Below are 22,369 nucleotides of genomic sequence, written 5' to 3' on the forward strand. Positions count from 1 at the left end.
TTGGGAAACTATAATACTGTATTTATTACAGGAAAATAACAGATGTACTCTTCTGGGAAGAATCCTTATTAAGCACAAGTATCTCCGTAGAAGAATCAAATGCAACATAATATAAATTAAATAAACACCTTGTGGTATAAACAAACCTTTATCTTCAAACATGACCCCGTTTAAAAGTTTGCCTTAGAATCACAGCATATATTCTTGCTGATCTAAGACGTTCTGAGGGCTGAGGTTCGTTAAGTATGTGAGGTTGCAGTGCAATTATTTTGCCAAAGCTTCGAAATCTGAAACATCACCGTGCTGCTCCCAGCCTTGGCTGCGTGACAGCTCTTGTCACATCCCTTTAGGACCGACGCGGTGCAGGTAACTACAAGACTACACGTATGTTTTTAAGGCAATATCTTTTATTGGTGGTGTATTTTTGAACAGTATTCGCCAATAGATGTGGTGCTGGATGTGTTTTATTGTCTGAGTACAGACGTTGCACCCTCACGCCTCAGAGAACCACAAGCCTAACCCCCTCCCCCCAGCCCCTCTCCACCCCCCTCTCCCGAGACAGCCCCCAACCCTCGCGATACTTAGCGCCGCGGCCCGGCCGTGCCCCGCGGGGTGGTGCCGGGCCCAAGATGGCGGCCGCGGCCCCGCTCCCCCTTGGGCGTCCCGCCGGGCTCCGGAGCGCTCCGTCGGGCCCGTCCTGCCCGGGGCTCCGCGGCCGCCCCCGGGGAGCGTGAGGCGCGGCCCCGCGGCCGGGATGTGCGAGGCGACCGCAGGTGAGGGCGGGCGGGCGGTCGGGGAGTCCCGAGGGGGTGTCGGGGGAGGCTCCGCGCGGCGGTTATTTCCGTTAGGAACGGCCGCCTCCTGGGCTCGTTGTGTGTTATTTTTCCTCTGGAGAAGGGGTGGTGTGTGTTGAAGTGAAGGCGAAGCTCCCCGCTTCGTCATCTTTTTGGAAGACAACGTTAGCCGTAGCCTCCCCTGTTGAGCAAGTTTTAGGACTTTTCAGGAAAAGCCGCGGTTTTGCTTCATGGTGTGTTGAGTGTGCGCTGAAGGTAGGTTGTCGGAGTGGAAAAGCTTCCAGCTGTACGTTAAAGTGGTTCAACCTCACTATCTACAGAGCGTTCGCAGTGATTTTGCTTATTTTCTGCAGGAATAGTTGTTAAAGCGGGCTAGGGAGTGACAGTAGGCCATTACCTCGCTTTGCATTTTCTCATAAGTGGCAATGAGATAGATAGATACAGGCAAACATCTTAAATACCCTCATTTTCCACAGATGGCAAGTGTACTGCAGCTATACTTGGAAGCCACAGTAGAGAAATTTCTTCACTTTAAAGGTTTTACCCTACATAAACAATTGTCTGGTTCCAAAAAAAAGAAGCTAGTGAATCAGGCTAGTTAAAGTAGCAGTTCTTATTTCAGCCTGTACAGCGTTATTTTCTGGAACCTTGCAGCAGTGGTATCCTTAATACCATTATTTTGCCATTTTTCTCATTTTTCTTAGTAGATTTAGAATTTTGTATTTCTGAAGTAACTGTCCTATGCTCTCTATTCTGCTTTGCACCTGGAATGCTAGTTCTGTCAAGTCAGAAGGGACTTGTAGAACTGAAGGAAATGCCTTAGAAACAAAGGCACTGTCATCTTATCATAGCTTTAACCTAGTTAATGTACTCTTCAAAGGCTATGTGTCACAGATATTACTGTAAAAGAAACTAAAATAGGAAATACTCATGTATTTTAAATTCTGTTTTGCATATTTACCAATGAGCTGGATATCACTAGTTTCATATTCCAGTCTTGCTTCTCAGTTTTGAGAAATTGCCCAAAGATTCAAATGCTAAGGGGAGAAAGTCATGCTCTCTCCCTCTTTTGTTTTTCATGGATTTAGGCATGTGTGTAAGACAGTACAAATACCTTAAAGTTCAAGAGATTAGTTGTATATAATTTGTTGAATATACTATGTGTACATCAGCCTTTGCCTCAGAAAGATATACTTGCGCTTCAAATTTCGGGGAAGATCTTCAGACATGACTGAAGGTATGTAGTATCTTATGTACAGGGCACAGGGTGTGGGGTGGGACTTCTCATCCCAAGCAAGGATGATGGAAGGGCAGCATAAGAGATCTGCAGAATCATGAATCAAATGGAGTGATCCTAGTTTATGATCTCAATAGTGTAAAAACTAGTGGGCCACTGGTTTAGGATGCGAATCTCTTGCAGGTGAAACAGACCACACCTGTGAACATCCTAGTCAGAAGACATCAAATGCAAGAAATTTGCATGTGTTGAAAGGGGAATTAAGCTACTTGGAAGAGAGGTCCACTGTGGTTTACTAAGCAGAAACCTGTCCCAAGGAATTTCCATACTTCAAAAAAAATCTTAAAGGCTAAAGAATTTTAGAAGAGAGGCATTCTGTATACTTGTGATTTTTTCATTGTGACCTGAAAGTCCATTCATGGCCACTGCTAGCTACAGAATAGAGGGCTACGTGGATGTTTCTGTTTTCTTTTACTATATGCAATTTAACCAACTGAATGAAATATACTTATCACTAGCTAATAAAGTGTAGAGAATAACCTTGTGAGTATACGCTTCCAGGAGCTCGGGGACTGGTGAGAACAACCTGTCTCCTCCATCAGCTTTTCGCACTGAGACATAAAAATGGGGGAATGTGGAGTTTCTTGCCTTCAGCACTTCCTCTTTTCTGTTCCTTACTTCTGAAAATTAACTTGGTTGTATTTCTGTTTCTTTCTTTTACTCAGCACTCAGATTACGTTTTTTTTCTGTACATCTGCAAAGAACTGGAGTGTGAAAGGGTGTATGTATTGCCACTGATCGTGGGTATGAAGTACAAATTGTTGCAGGATTCTCTCTTACTCCTGTGCAAAAAAGCCTCACTGCCTGCTTCTGCTAATGACTTTCCCAGATGCAGCAAACTTATTCCAACAAATAAATAAGAAACAAAAGTTCTGAAATGAATTGTATTTGTCACTTAGTTTTTGGAAAGCTGAGCAGGACAAGGCTAGAAGTTGTTTCCACAAACTTGGAGGCCTGCTTCCTCAGTTCAGATTTGAAAACCTTTTCATGCAATCATTAATTTACTAGAACTTCCTCTTTTGACTATAAAAAGTGAATGCCCTATTTTTTCTAATGAAGACATTTTGTTGGATGTTTCCTTGTCTATTTGATGTGGATTCTCTCAACTGATATACTGCTGTTCTTAGCTTTTTCTGTTAGCAGCATATATATGTAACATTTTAAAATTGTATATGAAATAGCTGGAAATAAAGCAGATCAATCTTCTCTGTTGTTAGTATTTGATAAGCTGTATGAAAGCTGTAAGACTTTACAGAGACCATACAGAGGAACAGATCTTAACAGTTTAAGGCCTGACGGCTACATAAGGAATTTGGTAAATAGCTGTTTCAGTGAACAACATGGGCATATGCTAAGATACTGTATGTTCTTACAATACACAGTGTTGTTTCTAAACATGTTTTTTGTTTATTTTTTAACCCAATGCTAGACTTTGTAAGGAGAAAGGTGATGTTTTCGTGCATGATTATATTTGTAAAACAACTTGCTAAAGCTGCACTACTAGATTCAGGTGGATGAGGAATGTATCTAATACAGAAGATCCCTTTGACCAGATTACATGGACAGTTAATTGGATGCTAAATCTGCAGGTATCACCTTTTAGTGTTTGTGTGGGCTGAGTGAAACGATCACCGAACAATGTAATCTATCAGAGTTTGGCTTTTACAAAGGATATTTTTCATACAGATTTTCAGGCATTTATAAAACAGCAATGCTTCAGCAAACTATAATATACCTAGCTCAGGGTTTTGTTCTAAACACTAAGCAGTTTCTAAACACTAATACTAGGGCTGCTGTCAATAAAATCTTAAGTTATATGCACTTTTCAAACAAATTTGTATCTAATATTTAGATTAGTATGACAAATGCAATACTTCATGCTTTTGGCTAGTTTTTCATTATGTTTTTGTTCTGCTTTTTTTTCCCTCCATAGGTACGTGGCATGTTGGAGAGAAATGCCTTGCACCTTGTCCTGAAAATGGGAAACTTTGTGAAGGAACAATATCATCTATTGAAAAGGACAAGAATGGAAAATCATTTGCTACTGTATCATTCCTGGAGTCTGAAGAAAAGAAAATACTAGTATCTAAACTCTGTAAAGTTGAAGCTGGTAGAGGTCCCTGGAAAAGCGTAATATTTGATGATGGTGATCTGGAAAAGCCTTATTTTCCTGACCGAAATCTTCTGTCTTCAGCAGTGGCTTTTAAGTTATCTGACAATGGCGACTTTATCCCATATACAATTAATAGATACCTACGTGATTATCAAAGGGAAGGAGCCCAGTTTCTGTATGGACACTATGCTAATAAAAGGGGATGTATTCTTGGAGATGATATGGGCCTTGGAAAGACAATACAGGTATTTATTTTATTCTTTATGACTACATTGAGACAAAAGATAACAAACTGCAAAAAAATTATCTGTGAGGTGTAAATTATTTTATTTATTTATTTATTTTTAAATTGACTTATTTGAGAAAAGCCACCTCAGTGGAGTTTAACTTCCCTTTCTTGGTGTGAAATTGTAGGAGGCAGGATGTGACAACTCAGAACAGTACTTAGATCCAGAAACCTGTGCTACTTTAAATCAGCCCCTAACAGGCCACAAAACTGGCATGTGACCACTTCTAGTGTAAGGCTGGGTAATTTCAGTAGTTAAAATGTTAGTGCTTGTTTCATGTCAATGTATTTTAAGGGTTGATACCTGCACATAATGAAAGTAATTTGCACAGGCAAATGTACATACACCTTTTAACTGACTGTAGGTATTAAAATGTCTTTTTCCTCTTTTTTTTTTTTGTGGAAATGAATAATTTGACTGCACTGGGAACTGGAAGAAGAAGCCATGTTTACTCCCCTATCTGGGAAAAAGTGCTTAGATGTTCCATGTTACTTTTGTCACTCTGTTGGAAGTACAACTTAGATTGATGAAAGGACAAAGTATAGCTGGATTTTTCCGTTATGCTGTGAATAGCGATTCAAATTATTCATTTGTTTTATTAAAATTAGGGTGGTTTTGTTTGAAACAATTCTCTTTAATCTGTCTGGTTTTAATTTAGCCCATTGAATGCAATGGTCTTTGTCCCTCTTTCATTGCTCTTCTTCCACATGTGAAATGCCAACTCATTCCCTTGCTGGCAAGTGCTGTCTGTTGTGCTTCCATTGAGGAGAATGTCAGCTGATGCTTCAGTGCACAGAAGCTTGTTCTGTAGTGAAGCATTTAGAGAAATAAGTAAACTAAATTGGCAAAACTTGTCTGGATAGGGCATTTAGAGGTGTATCATCAATGAGCAGAGGTGCTACTGATCTGTTAATGCAGTTATTAAAACCAAACTGGAGCTGTTTACTTTGTGCTTCACCTAACCTTGGCCACATCTCTTGTCCATGGCAGCTTAAGAACTAAGTAGTTATGCAAGAATTGCAAATATCTGATTTAATATTGTTGAAGCATCCACATAAGACAGTATTAAATCAGAAAAAAATAAAGTTATCTTGCTTCTATGTCTTGTATTTGAGAGTTGTAGCTGATACCCTGATGACCAGGTCATACTGAGCATACAGCGACTTGTGTTCCTTTGTAGAATTTGGATGTGATATTATGCCTTCTAATCACAATGTCAAGTTCACTTAAGAAAGCAATCCATAAGATATTCTTCAAAAAATCTACCTTATTGAAACACAGTATTTATGCTCTTAAAATGCAGTGTGGGAAAGCAGTTTGGAAGATAAGAATTAAAAGATGAGTTCACTTGTTTAGTACAGATTACTATGTATGAAAGAATAAATACTACTTAAACTTGATCAAGTACTAGATAACTGACTTAGTGTTGCAGAAAGTTTTGCTTTTGTTTATCAGTTGTTTGAGTCTTACCATTTCTAAATTATAGGTTGATATCTGAGATAGACTTTTCTGTAAGATTTTTGCATTCTAATGTTCTTTCTACTCCTGTTTTTTGCTTAAATTGGCTTGAGTGCATGGCTCTCTCTTTTCAAGTTGAAGTGGAAACAAGTGCAATAATGTTTTTTATATGACTGCAGTAATTTAAAGTTTTCTATGAAAGCCTTTAGATCGCTTCCTGCATTATCTGAAAGAGCCAAAGGTTTCTCAGCAGAGTTGCTCTTTTACACCTTTGCTATTGTTACAAATGTGTGATGCATAATTCTTCTGAAACTGGAGGATCTGGAAGGCACATGCAGATTTTGTTTGGTAGAATTTTATTGCCATTCTTGACAGGATTTAAAAAGATAGTGAAGTCAAACAACATGTGTAAGCTTGCCTCTTAGTCTCGGTGTATATGAAATATTATGCATTCAATTACTTTTTCCATATATCTTTTCCCATCTAGTCCTATATATGATGGGTTTCCCTGTGTTCTTCTCATCTAACTCTACTCTTTTCAGATATTTTTCAGTCAACTCTTGTGCTCTTGGCTGGCTCTTCTCCCCCATCACTGGAGAGAGAAAGCTTTGGCTACTTTTTTTTCTTTTTTGAAATCAACAGCTGACAGCTCTACCTCTGCCCTGCTATGAGCAGCTGTGAAGCAGCTGCAAAAGTCCTGAGTAAAGGGAGACTGGTGAACTTTGAAAAGAAGGGTACCTCCCTGATGCTGCATTGGTTCTTGCTTCTGCTTAGCTCCATGGATGTCATTTGTCCCAAGTGGGTGTTACAGATTTAAATGTTCTGGCCAGATACCAGAAACCTCTTCCTTTTGCAGAAGTAGGGTTGGAGTACGGTTAGCAATTATCTCTTCCTTCTCTCCTCATCCAACACTCATGTGCCCTTCATGTCAGGAGAACTGCAAGATGTGCCTTATCCCTTCCTGTCTTCTTTATAATTTCTTCTGTAATTTTGAGACATTTCTACTTCAATGTTAAAGAGCAAATAGAGCAATTAATAAATTTACAAATGCCCTTGTAAATTCAGAATTCTCCAAGGGGAGTGGTTCCCATTTTAAAAACTGAGAATGATTTAAAATAAGATAAATATATAAATATTATATATAGAAATACTAAATCCCATTCAGGATTTTGTCTGAAGTGTTTATTTTCAGTGGAACTTGTTCATTCTGTTTGTTTTGTTGTTTGTTTGTGTTTTTTTTTTTTTTTTTTTTTTTACATGATTGCTGAGAATTGTTTTCTTTCTCAAGGTCATTTCATTTCTGGCTGCAGTGTTGCACAAGAAGGGAACACGTGAAGATATTGAAAATAACATGCCAGAATTTTTACGGAGGACAATGAAAAAAGAATCAAAGTATAGCCCTAAGAAGGTACATCTTTTAATGATAAACTTTTAAGGATTTTGATAAAAGGCAATAATTTTTGTTGTTTGCTTTAGGAGTTCACATATGTTCTTTTTCAATGTTCAATTAATTTGGTAGGTTAGGGGGTTCTTGGCCTTTCTGGGTGTGTCAGGGAAGCCTTCAGTTTTCCAGATTGTCACAGTGCATTGTCTAACAGTTTCCTAGTCTGTTAATGCTGTCAGTATGTACTAGTGCAAAACATTTGGAAGTATCTGTGTGAGATTTGTGGCTAGAGTACTTTAAAAAGTCTGTGTCAGTGAGCAGAACATAATAGTTTTGGGTGATTGTGTTCCTAAACTACAAGAAATGTTGTATGTATATGAGTGGATATGGTAATAGTACTTTTAAATATTTAAGACTAATGCATGTATTTGGTAAGCTTATTGCTAATATTCTGGTGACTTTGCATGTTGAATGGCTTACTTAATGTCATAAGTAAGGCTGATTGATCCACATAATCAAATACTGTTACAGCAAATAGGGATGTATGTAACTATTCTTAGTGATACAGTGTAGTAGAGGACTAGTTAGTGTTAAGTCAGAGGTTGGACTAGGTGATCTTGGAGGTCTCTTCCAACGTAGACGATTCTGTGATTCTATTCTGTGTGAATGGGAGAAATAGGACGTTTGTAATCTTATACGTCAGAGGACCCATGGAATTTCTGTTGTTCAATGCTTATGCTATTGGAATGACTAGAATATCTTGACTACCAGAACGATCTGTATGACGATAGCTTTGTGAACAATGGTTATGGGTTCACTGAGAAATTCAGGCAAGCAAGAAGAGGTGAAGGGGTAGCATGTAATGTGAGAAGATAGGGGTGCTTCTGACTGGCTACAGGACAAGAAGAATTCTACTCCAGGGGCAACAAAATATTGGAACAGGTCACAGAGAAAGGTCAATCCCTTAAGTGTTTTCAAGACCTGAGTGGGAAAAGCTATAAATGACCTTGTCTGGATTCAATGTTGCCTCTGCTTTGACCAGAAAGTTGGATTAGGACTTCATGAGGTCCCTTCCCATCTCACTGATGTTATTTTTCTGTGATAACAAATGTGTTATACAGATTGTCTTAATTCTTTTTTTGATGCTTTCTGTTTTAATCATGTATTAACCAGAATTATGGATTGGAGGAAGCTGCTTTACTTCTTCAATCTTCTGTTTTTAGCATCTGTAAAACATTACATGGTATATGGATGCAGATGCTATAAGAAAGCAGTGTGATAGTATATCATGTCTTACTGCAGTTGATAATTTGAATAAATATCAGTACTACTTTGGCTATTTTTTGTACCATTACAGTGTGTTTTTTTTCATGTAGTATTTGCACACTCAGTAAACTTACTTCTGAATTTATATTGACTGTTCAGATATTTTCTGTATTGTGCTTTGAAGTGACAGAATAAACAGTTCAAACTACGAAGTAGTAAAATAAATCTCAAGATTTTGATATTCCTTATTGAGAAAGGTTTGTGCTGAAGATTTTCAGTAATACTGTGACGGTTGTTTGTTTTCAGCCTTTCCTCATAGTGGCCCCTCTTTCAGTGCTGTACAACTGGAAGGATGAGTTAGACACGTGGGGGTACTTCAAAGTCTCCATCTTACATGGCAGTAAAAAGGATGATGACCTGAGCCGTATCAAGCAGGGGAAATGTGAAGTTGCCCTTACAACATATGAGACACTTCGCTTGTATTTAGATGAACTTAACAGGTAATTATTTTAATGCATTTTTCTACACATGCAGCTTTAAATGCCTGTTTTATTCTGTGTTACTCCTTGAAAGTACATATTTCTAATGTGTGATGTATTTACTGTTAAAATCCAGTGATTCATTGCATGGAAGAAGTGAATCCCACTTAAATGTCTTTGGAGAGTTTACCCTATACTTTCTTTGTAATAGGATGCTTGGGAGAAGTGTTTGAATAGTTTTCATAAAACTTGTCCTTGCTGTTTAACCCATTCATGAAGTGTTCTCTAACAACTGCAGGAATTGCCTTCCTGAAACAGTGGTAGATAAAGATATGCAGAAGATATTTCTATCTTTCAATACAGTTTAAGGAAAAAGAGGTGTGGAATTTTTTATCAAATGTTCACAAGGTATTTTCCTTTTTATTTGTATTTTTCACCTGCTTGATGAAATGCCTGAGTCCTAAAAACTTAGATATACAAGGGAAAGTATATAGGTATCCAGTTTTAAATACACAATCAACTTAGCTGAATCAAAGTCTTTATGAGATTAGATCATATTAGAAGTCCTACTTTGTTTGTCTCATGGTTGCCAGTGGTTTTAAATGAGGAGTTTTGCCTTCCCCTTTGTTATATTTGGGAGTACTTAGCTTTTCACCTGATCCTAGTGGTCCTCTTTCCCTGTTTCATCTTGGAAGTAGGGTACAAGCTGCACGAACAGCTCTCTGTTAGTAGTAGCAGCCTGCCCTTAGCAGCTAGTGTTGTTTGTCAGTGGCTTTGCAGACCTTCTTGTGCCAGGTGATAGGAAAGGCCCAGGGCCCTGTGTGTCCTGCTGTTCTGGACAGCCATCACCAAAACAATCTGATCTCCAACGATCTATCTGCAGGGCTGAAAAAGAAGTACATATAGGAGAAGACTAAAGGAGTAATGCTAGCAGTACCCTCTCTTCTTCCTGTTGTCTTTCTGAGGAACTCTTCACACTTGGAGATTGAATAGCCCACGTCAGCACAGGAGGTCCCATGTGTGAATAAATACATCGCTTTAGTGTATGGATTTACCAAACCATATCTGCAGAGCATGTGACTAGATGGGCTTGATACTCTTTTGACAGTGAGAGGTGTCATGCTTAGCTAGAATGATGGATTGGCCTCAGACTGGCTCTAAGTAATTATTATTAAGGATGGCTTGACAAGATTTTGTTCTTAAGTTCTCTAGTTGACTTTCAATCTTCTGTAATAAGTAGATTAGCTGTGAAAGCTCTTCATAGCTAATTTCATATCCTTGAAGTTAGCAAAGCTTTAGATTGGGTATATAGAAGTTCTGTAAAGAGAAAGAATACATAGACTCCATTCTTCATGTAAACTAAGTTATTAGCAGACTTTAGGAATGTAAGAAACTTGGATGTGAGTATTTAGTAGGCATCAGAAATGTTACAAGATGATTTTCACAGTAGTCACGTAAAACGCATAAGACCCACTCAGGTTTTATATAAATGCGTCTGCTTCAGCCTTTTGCTGCTTCAAATAACAAATAATTTAATTGAAATATTCATTCATGTATATAAAGCAATCTTATAAAATTATTAAATTTCTTCCTAGGGACTTGATGATTTTAAATTTATATCACAGTGTACAGTTCATTTTGCCATCTCATTCATTTACATCTCATTCAGTCCCTGCTTCTGCTGTTATATGCCTCTTGGTCTCAAAATCATGAAATTCTAAGACACCTCTGCCATATTGTTTTTTTTATAGATACTGAAGAAGTTGTGTGATGCTTTCATTTGGGAAACTGCAGTTAGAAATGCTTTGAGTCTATTCCTAGTTACAGTGGATAGTTTTTTGGGGAGGAAAAAATGAAGTATACCTATGTTAGTCATGGTTCAGAAGTTCACAGTAAGAGATTTATTCAGTTTATTTCTAAATCTTCTTAATGAGTGGAATTAGTGCTGGTAAGATGTGCTGATTGATAGTGCTGGCGAGACATGCTGTAGTTGATTGCTCCGGAAATGGAAAGCTTTCTTCACAGAAAATGTTTGATACAGTTGACATTGGTTCATCTGTTTGTCTAAGAATTTTAGCTGTTATACTTAACTATGGCAATTAAATTTACTAAACAAACAGAATATGAGGAAACTGCTTTGTATAACACAATGTAAAATACAAAAAAAAAAATACATACTTTTAGGCTATACTTATCAGGGCTATGTGTGTGACTGATGTCAATTTTTATGTGTATGTGGAGTGATGTGATACGTAGTTTCAGTTAAGACAGTATTTCTTCTGCTCTTCTGCAGTGTAGAGTGGTCTGCTGTCATAGTGGATGAAGCGCATAGAATCAAGAATCCAAAGGCTCAAATAACTCAAACCATGAAGTCCTTAAAATGCAGTGTTCGCATAGGCCTTACTGGAACCATTCTTCAAAACAATATGAAGGAACTGTGGTGTGTTATGGACTGGTAAATAAAATAGCTTTTTTTTTTTTTATGGTAAAACACCTGTATATCTTAATTATGTAGTGGGATTGGGAAAGAGCTGGATTTGGACTTGTCTCTGACAAGACAAGAAAAGACAGCGTATTTGTGAGAATGTAAATATTTTTCCATATATGAATTTGAAGTAAACTCTTTCTAGGTCCGCTTGTAATACGTATTTTGCAGGAATTTAATAGATTTGGAGTTCCTCTTAACCTTCCCTAGTGGGTGATGAGGCAATGGAACAGGTTGCCCAGAGAGATTGTGGATGCCCTCATCCCTGGAGGTATTCAAGATCAGGTTAGATGAGGCCCAGAGCAACCTGATCTAGTGGGTGGCATCCTTGCCTATGGCAAGTAGGTTGGAACTAGATGATCTTTGAGGTCCCTTCCAATCCAAGTCATTCTGTGATTCATTCTATTCTATGATTACTTCTTTGAGGAATTTGGGAAGCATTTAGTTGTTTGTTTGTTTGTTTTTCCCTTCATTTCTCTTTCTTTTCTAAGGACTTTTTTTTTTGCTCTTCTCTCTTCCACACAGTAGGTTGAGAATGATTACACAGCTTTGAATGACATCATGCCTTTGTTTTGTCCAATATGTGCAGGTCATTCTGACATACTTGGAAGTTGAAAGTAATAGTATTTTGCTGTTTTTCAAAATGAACTAGTGCAGATTTTACAACGCAACAGTCTTGTCCAAGGAAACTTTTGAGAGAGAGGTGGAAATCCTAGATATAAATCCAAACATAGAAGCTTTACTGGCGATACTTTACAAAGGAAAAACAAAGGAAATGTTCTTTAGGTTTAAGGAAATCCAGGCTGAAGCTGAAATGTCAGGAAAGAAATTCTTTAATGCTAAGCTTAGTGTTGTATCTGGTCCATTAAAACTATGCCAATGTTGTTGATGGGTTGTTCCAATATATAGTGATGCCAGTGATTACTAAGTTCATGTTTCTGTTGGGTTTCTTGGAATTTTATTCAGTAAATTGTAGTATCTATATAGCCTGTTTTTAATAAAAATGGTAAACATTGAAAATGTGACAGTCTAGCTTCCTATTTAAGCTCTTAAACAGGAGCAGCCTTGGAGTTTGGAGTTTCTGTATGCTTGTGACTTGGTCTGCTGAGCTGTAGATTTCTGGAGACGGCATGCCTTTTCCTAAGGGGAATCTCTTTAAAACTTGAGGATCACAATAAGTAAACGAAAAAATTTGAATGTCTGGAAGTAGTGTATGTTTCTATTTATATACACCACTTTTATTCATTTCCTTACTGCTTGCTAATTTAACATCTCTTGCTGTTAGCCAAAAACAATGTATGGTATGCTTTTTTAATCAGTGGAAAGGGATCAGCAGTCTTGGTGTAAAGAAAACGCTGCTATTCCTTCGAGACCAACCCCCTGCCCCACTCTTTTTTTCCCTACTTTTTTTTTTTTTTTTTTTTAACAGGGCTGTACCAGGACTTTTGGGTAGTAGAATGCATTTCAAGAAGAAATTTTCTGATCCAGTGGAGCATGGTCAGAGGCACACTGCAACTAAAAGAGAGCTAGCAACAGGTCGTAAGGCCATGGCGAAGCTAGCAAGAAAAATGTCCGGCTGGTTTCTGAGACGTACTAAAGCACTTATCAGTGATCAATTGCCAAAAAAGGAAGACAGAGTAAGAGCGCCTGTACATTTCAAATACAATGCTAATGAATATTTCTCTTCTTTATTGTTGTTCTCTCTTTTGTCATGCCTCTACTAGTTCATGGTTTTCTTTTGGACTTATGAATTTAAGAAGAATCCAGAGCCTTGAAAAAAATGCACAAGCAGTAGTGTGCTTTGTTCACATAATTACTATGATTGCATGTTGAAATGGAGTTAATCAAGCATGAAAATGCTCAGCTAGACTTCTGACTAGTGATTTACACATCTATTTTATGTGCACTTCTGTGCTTATCGTTGCAAACCCAATGCAACGTGTGTAAATCTCTTGAAATTTGATGTAGGACTTCTGAATTTGCAACTTGATACATTGTACGTAGAACAGCTTGCTTTGAATCTTTTCTAACTCTCATTGTCAATCATTAAGTAGAAGAAAAAATCCCGAACTAAAAATAATGATTATTAGGTCTGTAATCCTGTTCATCTAGTGCTATTGCAAACATCATATAAACAGTAATAATACTCTATAGCTAAGAGTTCTAATTAATTCTTATTAGATATATTTCCTTCTAAGTAGATGAATGCATTAATTTGAAAATGTTTTTGTTTTCAAAATTTGGTATTTGTTCTTCATCCTTAGGTTATAATAATGTTGTCTAAACTGTCTTCTAAAGGAAAGATTAACACAAATGTCAGTCAGTTGCCTTTCTAAATCTAGCAGGTTTTATTCTTTTCATTCTCTTGTTAATGTGAGTATATGTTCAAGTTACTGCTGTATTATTATAGCTCAGCATGCTGCTGTTGCTTTGTGGGTGGCCTGGGTTAAGGAATGGTCTTGGGATTTCTGTCTCCTGCTGGTTAAGACTAAAGATGTCATGGAGATGCCACCCATGGTCTCTGAGAGGAGGGATAAGAGTTTTGGCCATAGCACTGTGTAGATCCTTGCCTTCTCAGTGCTTATTCTGTTTGTGCTGCCTGTGGTGTTGCCCTACAAACAGCTAGTGCCTAAGAAGAGGAAAGGGCAAATTAAGCAACTGGCAAAGCACAGGGGAATCCTTAATTACAATTACGCATTTCTCTCTCTCACTCTTCCCTCCTCCTGTCCTTCCACAAAAGCCCTACTGAAAGGTTTATAGAAACCTAACTGCAAGTTATTGTAGCTTGACATTTGTATTCTTTGTAGAATTTTGGGAAGGGATGAAACAACTTTATGTATGTTTTGGATACCATTTCATACTACTTTTGTGTAAAAATGCAGATTTTTTTTTTTTGTTTGGGGTAGAATAAATTCCTGTAACTATTTGGGCAAATATATTACTGTTTTCTACTCTAGTTCCAGAGCATTCTTGATGCAATGCTCTTTGCTTTTATTGTTTGCTGCTCATAATAGTATTTTGGGGGTTTTCTCTTTGGCAGATGGTGTACTGTTCCCTGACAGAATTCCAGAAAGCAATATACCAGGCTGTGCTGGAGACAGAGGATGTAAGCTTAGTATTAAGAGCAGGAGAGCCCTGTAACTGCAACAGCGGCCGTAAAAGGAAGAACTGTTGTTACAAAGTAAGAATTTATATTGTCTGAATTTTAGAACATAAGACTTGCATACTTGAGTAGTAGATGGATTTTCTCAATAGGTTCCCTGCTGAAGGTGAGCAGATTGAAGTGGCTGTCTGGCCATTAGTTTGGGATATCTGACTAGAAACATTGGAGTTAGGGCATTGGAGTTAGCAAAGTTAGGGCTTTGCTAGCTGCCTTAATAAGCAGTTAGCTGCACTGCAGGTAGTCATTATTAATACAGTAAATTTGGTTAATACAACTTTATTAAAGTTGTATACAACTTGTATAGTAAAGTTGTATTAAGTATGTCTGTGATACAGTTTATGTTGGAAAGGGTAATACATTGGGATGTTCACTATGTGTAGAGTATGTTGCTACCATGCACCTTAACTGGTCAGTGCAGAAAGATACAAATTAGAGACAACCTGGACATAGCAGATTGTCTGGGCATAGCAGATTGTCTGGGCTTTGGCTGTGTCATGACTACAGTTAGATCATGTCTTTCTTTGCCACTATACATGTGCTTTTATTTACCTTAGTGAAGGGAGAACTGTGACAAACCTTACAACGCAAGCAGAATGTTGTTCACTAGGAACAGCTCTGCAGATTCCTTCCTTCTTCTTTAACATTGATTAATCCAGCTTTGTGTTTTTCTCTGTATCTCTTAGTAGACTTAGGTTAAGGAAGTATTTTAAACACATAGAAGTATATATCTCACACTTGCTTTTCCCTGTTTAACTTCTGGCCTATTTAGGTTCTCAAGCATTGGTGTTTTTTTTTTTTTTTTGTTTGTTTCCCATTCCACTAATGTAGTTTATTTAGTCTTCTGCATCTTGATTTAAAAACAATGTCAACCCATTTAAGTTGCCATGAATAGTGCCATTAGCTCTTTGTAAGCTCTTGTTTAGTGTGATGTTTTATAGAAAAATGTAAAATGCTGTAGAATGTGATTCACAGAGGGCATTAGGCAAGTCTGGGAATACTTGAGAGGTCTTACAGACTGACTTATTCCAAAGTTAACAATGAAATTTAGTAACCTGAGCAGGGAAAGGAAAACTAGTATTGGTCAAAACAGCAAACCATAATCAGAAAAATACCTGCTGCTGTTGCTGCTGCATTGTAGAACATTTCAAGTTGTTTGAATTATGTTACTTTAGTTGTTTGTGAAACCTTATAAATTTTTGCAGTAAAACTAGCAGTTGTAGGATAAGAAGTCATTCAAACAACTCTACTTTGATTTGCATTTACATCAGTTGTAAGGTTACTGTTTTTTTGCCTAACAAGGAATTCTTGGTTATATTAATTTCTGCAGATATCATGCTATCTGAAGTAGTTAGCAAAGAATGAACATGGCTTTTTTTTTCTTTTTGAGAAGACTTTTTTTATTAAAAGGACCATGAAGCTAGGAATAAAAACTTAATGCATTTTTCTTAGAAATACAGAATGCATCGGTTTGGGATCAATTTTAGTGCTATGCAGAACTGCTAATGCATTGAACCTTGTTAGAACGGTATTTTAGCTTTTCTTATTTTCAAGTGTATTTGTTTGTATCAAGCATTGTTGTTTGTTTGTTTCTTGTAGGCGAATGCTTATGGTGAAACAATTAAGTCACTGCGCTTCAGCTATCTGACAATCCTACAGAAAGTTGCAAATCATGCTGCACTGCTGCAGACAGACAACACTAGCAAGCAACAGGTTAGTTTCAGAAGTTTTAAACAGTTGAACTTGTGGAAAATAGGGTGAAAACTTATGAATAAAAATTTCTGCTGTCTTCTTTCTCTATCTTAACTAAATGTAATTCAGATATTTTTCAAAATTCTCTTTCCATTCAGTAACTTAGAATCCAGCCATTATTTAGTAGATAGAGATGGCACACAGTGGAATGTTGATATAGTTGATGATTATCTGGAAACAGGGTCTATATTAAAATTGAAGAACTCTTGGAGAAAGAGTCGTAAATGCAATAGAAATAGCATTATTAGAAATGTTTACAAAGTGTTTACTATTATAAGTGTTTACTTTGTGCAAATAACACATTCTAATTGCTTATTTATATTTTTCTCTATAATTTTATTTTCAGAGATGATCTTCTGTAAATAATATGAGAAATGTTTTGGCAAAACAAGGGGAGAACAGTATCAGTTTCTCTTGTTACTATGGCAAGTAACCACAAAAGACAGGTTTTTAAAAAATACTTCTAGTGCACCTTAATATCCCAAAATGATCAAAGGTATCAGGGATGTTATCACTTCCTCTCAGAAACCACAAAGGGAAGGAAATGAGAAAGTCCTAGCAAATTTTGGCAAGTTTGTTCTATCAAAAAGGTTTTGTTTATTAGGAAGTGTTACTGGTAGTGCCCAGAGACATATGTAGTTAATACACACGTGTTTTTTGTGTGTTGCATATGTAGTTCTTGCTGTGAAAACATTTCATAGTGATTCTTAGTTGACAGATTAGATGTTTTCTGCTCCTCTGGAAACAGAGATGTAACATGTGTGATCTATCCAAACTTTAGCAATAGAGTTTTATTTGGCTTTTGACAAGTTTAGTTGCAGTTCCCATACTGTGTTCTTTTATATCAGTGGGACTGTAGAAATCCAATTACAGTAACAGATACAGGAGAAGTTCTGCTACAGAACTATTGGGTCATGCAAACACCAAGTGAAGAGTTCTTTAAGCCGAGTCCTGTTGCAGTCTCTGCCCCAGAGAAGAAATCTTCACCATCTCTTATTCTAGCAACTGGATTGTTTCCTTTCACATAGGATCTTCTGTCTTTTTTAAATGAAGCAAACCAAAACACACAGGAGATGAGTGATCCAATACTTCTGTACCAAACTGAATAAAAATACATAACTCTTTCTGGTAGAGTTGCTTCAGCAGATTGTTTCAGCCTCTTTGACTCCTTTCATGGCTTACTGTTAGCTAGTGCAGCTGTGACTTTTAATGCCTGTTCAAACTTCCTGCTTTTCTTTCAGGAAGCACATATCAAACGGGTGTGCAGCGAGGTCTTTTCCAGTTTTCCAGATTTTGTGCAGTTAAGCAAAGATGCAGCCTTTGAAACAATTTCTGATCCAAAGTACAGTGGAAAAATGAAGGTAAACCTTTTCTTTAGAGGAAAAATAAGTATTGATAATAATAGATCTGTCACAGTGTATGGGTGTAATAAAATGTACACTTAATGTTTTTTTTTATCTTACTTATTCTTTTTGTGGTGGTGGTGGCACTGCAGAGATAACTTGTTTTGGATCAGGATTGCATCATATAAAGACTGGAAAAGAGTAATTTGTGATGCTAAGACTGATATCCTAAAATACTTGCTTTGCATATTTAGTGATGGGCACTGAATTGACCCTGACACTCAAGAATGAGAATTTGGGGTTATGACAGATGGTTCTATGAAACCAACAACTTGGTGCCAGTCAGGAATACTTAGGAAAGGGAAATAGAGCAAAAGTAAATTATTATGAATTGAGCGACTTGTGCCTCCTTTAGTATTTTGGCTATCTCAGTCCCTTCTCTCAAAAAATGTGTTAGACCTTGAAAAGGTTCAGAGGAGGGTTACAAAGGTGGTCGGTGCTAATGGGTGGAAGGAACCAAGTGGGCTGGGACTCTTCAACCTGGAAAAAATTTCAAATTATAGAGTTCTACACAATCATGAGTGGCATGGAGCTAGTGAAGATGTACTGAGTATTTATTGTCTTTTCTAATCATCGGGGCATTGAATGAAGCTCATAGGATCCAGCCTAAAGATGATCAAAATAAACATCTTAAGTGTAAACCTGTGAAACACCTCATTTCAGGAGCTGTGAGTTTTCCTGGTTAGTTATAGAGGGGAACAGGATGAATAACTGAAAAAGATGTTTAATGTAGTTAATTAAAAAGAAAAGTATACCTGGTTTAGTAGTATTTCTGAGACAACAATAAATAGTGAATAAAAAGCTGTTCAGAGTGAGGTATGCTGTATATTTGCTCTCTTTATAAACCAGGATGTTTATAACTGCTCACTGGGGCTGGAGGGAGGCAGAAACAAAGCCGCATTTTTTAGCAGTGATGATTACGATCACTGTTTTGATTTCTTGTTATGCAAGCAACATCTTTTTCTGTTACTATATACATGAGAGAGGCCTGTATCTGACAATATACAGTTAATTATCTCATGAAAGTTAACTTCGTTGTTGGCTTGATACTGTTGAGATGTCTCACTAAAGACTTTCCTCACCTACTATATTATGCTTTTTATTTCATTTTTGACCTTTTAGCATGTGATCAGTCCATACAGATCAATCTTCATATATTTTGAGGTAAACAGACTGTAGGTAAATGTGGGGGAAAAAAAAAGTTCACAAGGAGGGTCTTAGTATGGAGAAGTTAAATTTTTAAAAAGTGCAGTGTATATTAAGTATTTATGGAAAACTAGGTTTTTAAAGCTGTCTTTTGCTTTTGAAACATTTATTTTGAAAAATGTTTTTTCAGTGTTTTTGGTAGATGAGAGGTAAGTGCAATATAAAATACTGTGGAAAAGTAAGAAAATGTTTTGAAGTGTTTTTCACAGATCATTTTATTACCCTATGATCTTAAAAAAAAAAAAAAAAAAAGTCAGCTTAGACTTTTTGTACTAGTTGTAGACATTGTATTAGTAGTAGGCAAAAGTGCAAAGCAATGTGGACCTTTCTTTCCTCCACCATAAGAAACTATAATTATTGTATCATAGAATTATCAGAGTTCAATGGGACCCAAAGGATTGTCGAGTCCAATTCCTGGGTCTCCAAAGGATCACACCCCCCCCAAAAAAGAAAAAAAAAAAAATCAGGACATGTGTCTGAGAGCATTGTCCAAATGTTTCTTGAACTCCAGAAAGCTCAGTGCCATGACCACTCACCTGGGGAGCCTGTTCAAGTGCCCAACCACCCTCTCAGTGAAGAGCCTGTTTCTGTGTCTGGCTTGAATTGTGGCACCCAAAACTGAACACAGTACCTCAAGGTGAGGCCATACCAGTGCGGAGTAGAGCAGGACAGTCATGTCCCTGACAAGGTAACAGTGCCGTGCCTGATGCACCCCAGGGTGTGGTTGGCCTTCCTGCACGCCAGGGCACACTGCTGCCTGATGTTCAGCTTGCTGTTGACCAAAACCCCCAGATCCCTTTCTGTGGGACTGCTCTCCAGCCTCTCATCCCCCAGCCTGTACATACACCCAAGGTTGCCCCTTGCCAGGTGCAAGCACTTCCAGCAAACACATCTAGCACTTGCTCTTGCTAAACTTCATATTATTGGTGATAGCCCAGCTCTCAAATTTGTCCAGATCTCTCTGCAAGGCTTCAGGCCCTCGACAGAGTCCACCCAATTTGATATTGCCTGTGAACTTGCTCAAAACACCTTCAGGTCCTTTATCGAAACCCTTATGAAAACATTGAAGGGACTGGTCCTAAAATAGAGCCCTGGGGAACCCCACTAGTGACAGGTTGCCAGCCTGATGTGACCCTATTTACAAGAACTCTGGGCCTGACCCATGAGCCAATTGTTCACCCATTTTATTATGCTTTTATCTAACAGCATTCTGGTCATTTTGTCCAGAAGGATGTCCATTTTGTCTCTCAGAGGACAGACAGTATCAAAAGCCAAACTGAAATCCAGAAAGATTACATTGACTGACTTCCTTTGGTCAACTAGCTGAGTGATCTTGTCATAGAAATTAAATTTGTTAGACATACATATAACTTCCCCTAGTGAACCCATGTTGGCTCTGACCAATGACAGTGTTATACTTTAGGTGTGTTTCACTAACTCCCAGAACAATCTTCTCCATAATTTTACCAGGCACTGAAGTTACGCTGATGTAAGATCTTTTGATCTATTATTACAAGGGGTTCTTGCATGTTTATTTTGTTTTTTACTTTATGAATTTTCAAGTGCTGCATTTATGACAGCCAGTAGATTTATAGTATGGCTTTGCGTTGTTGATGACCTCTGGTTTCGTCTATGTGATGCTTCATTTGGAAATCTGTAGTACCTGTTTTGGTGTATTGCAAACTGTATAGAATTTTTTAGAATTACTATGCATTAATTCAGGAAATATGTCTGAATATTCTGAAGAATGTGATGGTATCTCTGTGTCTGGAAAGAGAAGTTTTATGTTGTGGGCCAAGTAGCCATTTTTGAAAAACAAGGTTTTTTGAGACCATTGAATTTTACTTCAGAATAATTGTACTGCCAAAAATTGGTCCATGTGTATCTGGTACTGGGGGTAAACAACCAAGGGACAGTGACTCCACCACTTCCCTGGGCAACCCATTCCAATGCCCGACTGCTCTTTCTGAGAAGAAATGTCTCCTAATTTCCAACCTGAATCTCCCCTGGCACAACTTGAGACCATTCCGTCTAGTCCTGTCACTAGGTATCTGCAAGAAGAGGCTGACCCCCAGGTTCTGACAACTTCCTTTCAGTTATTTGTAGAGACCAATGAGGTCTCCCCTGAGCCTCCTCTTCTCCAGACTAAACACCCCCAGTTCCCTCAGCTGCTCCTCACAGGACTAGTGTTGCAGACCCTTCACCAGCTTCGTAGCCCTTCTCTGGACGTGCTCCAGGGCCGCTATGTCCTTCTTGTACTGAAGGGCCTAAATACTGCTGCTGATTGCAGTAGAGGTTTGTTTTCTGAGACAAGACTGTCTAACTTGTTTTCTGTTCTGATTTTTTTTTTTTTTTTTTAAGCGGAAGCTGTTTGAGATTATTTTTTTTAGATTCTCTGAGCAGACTCATTTTGAGGACTTCTTTCATTTAGAAGGACCTCTTACCATCAGGAAGTGCAGAGAGGAGGGTCATCAGATATTAGAGCTTGAAAACTACCTTATATGTTTTTAACATGCTTATTGAGAAATAGAATATTTACTAATCACAGAAAATGTCTTTAATAGCCTTTTGCCACTGTAGTAGCTCTAATTTTCTGTTCTATAGATACATTTTAGAAATTAATTGAAATGTTATCATAACTTTCATCTGGTAGCATAGACATAGTAGGTATTATTTAGTTCTTTTAATTAAAATTTAGTACGTACTTCCCGGAAATTTTGGCACAGGTGATTCATCTTTTGCAGTTGAGCATATTTGCACAGGAAAAGTTTGTGGCACTTACTTAAATTTATTCCAGAGAGGAAAGGAAAAAGGCATGGATTCTTCAATGAAATTCAAAACAGTTACAACTGCTAGCAAAGTAGCTGTAACTGTTTTGCAGAGGTAAATTTCATGCCTAGATACTTAAGCTGAAGTAGCTGAATATATGAGAATGGAAGTAAAAGGGGTGTGCTGCCTAGTTTGGAAACCACTACTTTTCCATCATGAAGTGAAAAAAAAAAAAAAGTTTGGAACTACAGACCATAAGGACAAATTACACTTTTACTTCTGAAAAGCAAAGATTGCAAATTACAGTTTCTGCCTCCATACAAAAGCTGTTTGGAAAAAGAAGTAACATAAATTAAAGGAGAAATAATTTTAAAGCCTGCAGTAATCCTCAAGGCTATCTTGTCTGATAATTTCTATAGTTTTGCTAAAATCCTGTCTGAGATAGGTGATACATTTTTGAAGTGTGAAGGGCTATTAAATGTCTGAGCAGTTGAAATGGCACTTTTTTAAGGATAC

General features: G+C 37.6%; 1 protein-coding gene across 3 annotated transcripts in view; it reads left to right on the forward strand.

Moving 5' to 3' along the window:
- Positions 1-602: 602 nt before the first annotated feature.
- The window catches only part of ERCC6L2 (ERCC excision repair 6 like 2), a gene marked incomplete at its 3' end in the record, with an annotated part of 54,444 nt that continues 32,677 nt past the window's right edge, over positions 603-22,369 (forward strand). For 2 of the 3 annotated variants that reach the window (XM_084304740.1, XM_084304742.1), the window contains exons 1-9: positions 603-773; positions 4,025-4,449; positions 7,238-7,357; positions 8,906-9,099; positions 11,372-11,533; positions 12,993-13,200; positions 14,604-14,744; positions 16,323-16,436; positions 17,717-17,836. In XM_084304740.1, coding sequence (XP_084160866.1) covers positions 755-773; positions 4,025-4,449; positions 7,238-7,357; positions 8,906-9,099; positions 11,372-11,533; positions 12,993-13,200; positions 14,604-14,744; positions 16,323-16,436; positions 17,717-17,836 — 1,503 coding nt within the window. In that variant the 5' untranslated portion in view covers positions 603-754. Of the gene's footprint in view, positions 774-4,024; positions 4,450-7,237; positions 7,358-8,905; positions 9,100-9,376; positions 9,487-11,371; positions 11,534-12,992; positions 13,201-14,603; positions 14,745-16,322; positions 16,437-17,716; positions 17,837-22,369 lie in introns of those variants that run through there. The other variant, XM_084304741.1, reaches the window with a different exon arrangement.

The sequence above is a fragment of the Netta rufina genome (genome assembly GCF_964035555.1).
Source record: "Netta rufina genome assembly, chromosome: Z".
Lineage (NCBI taxonomy): Eukaryota > Metazoa > Chordata > Aves > Anseriformes > Anatidae > Netta > Netta rufina.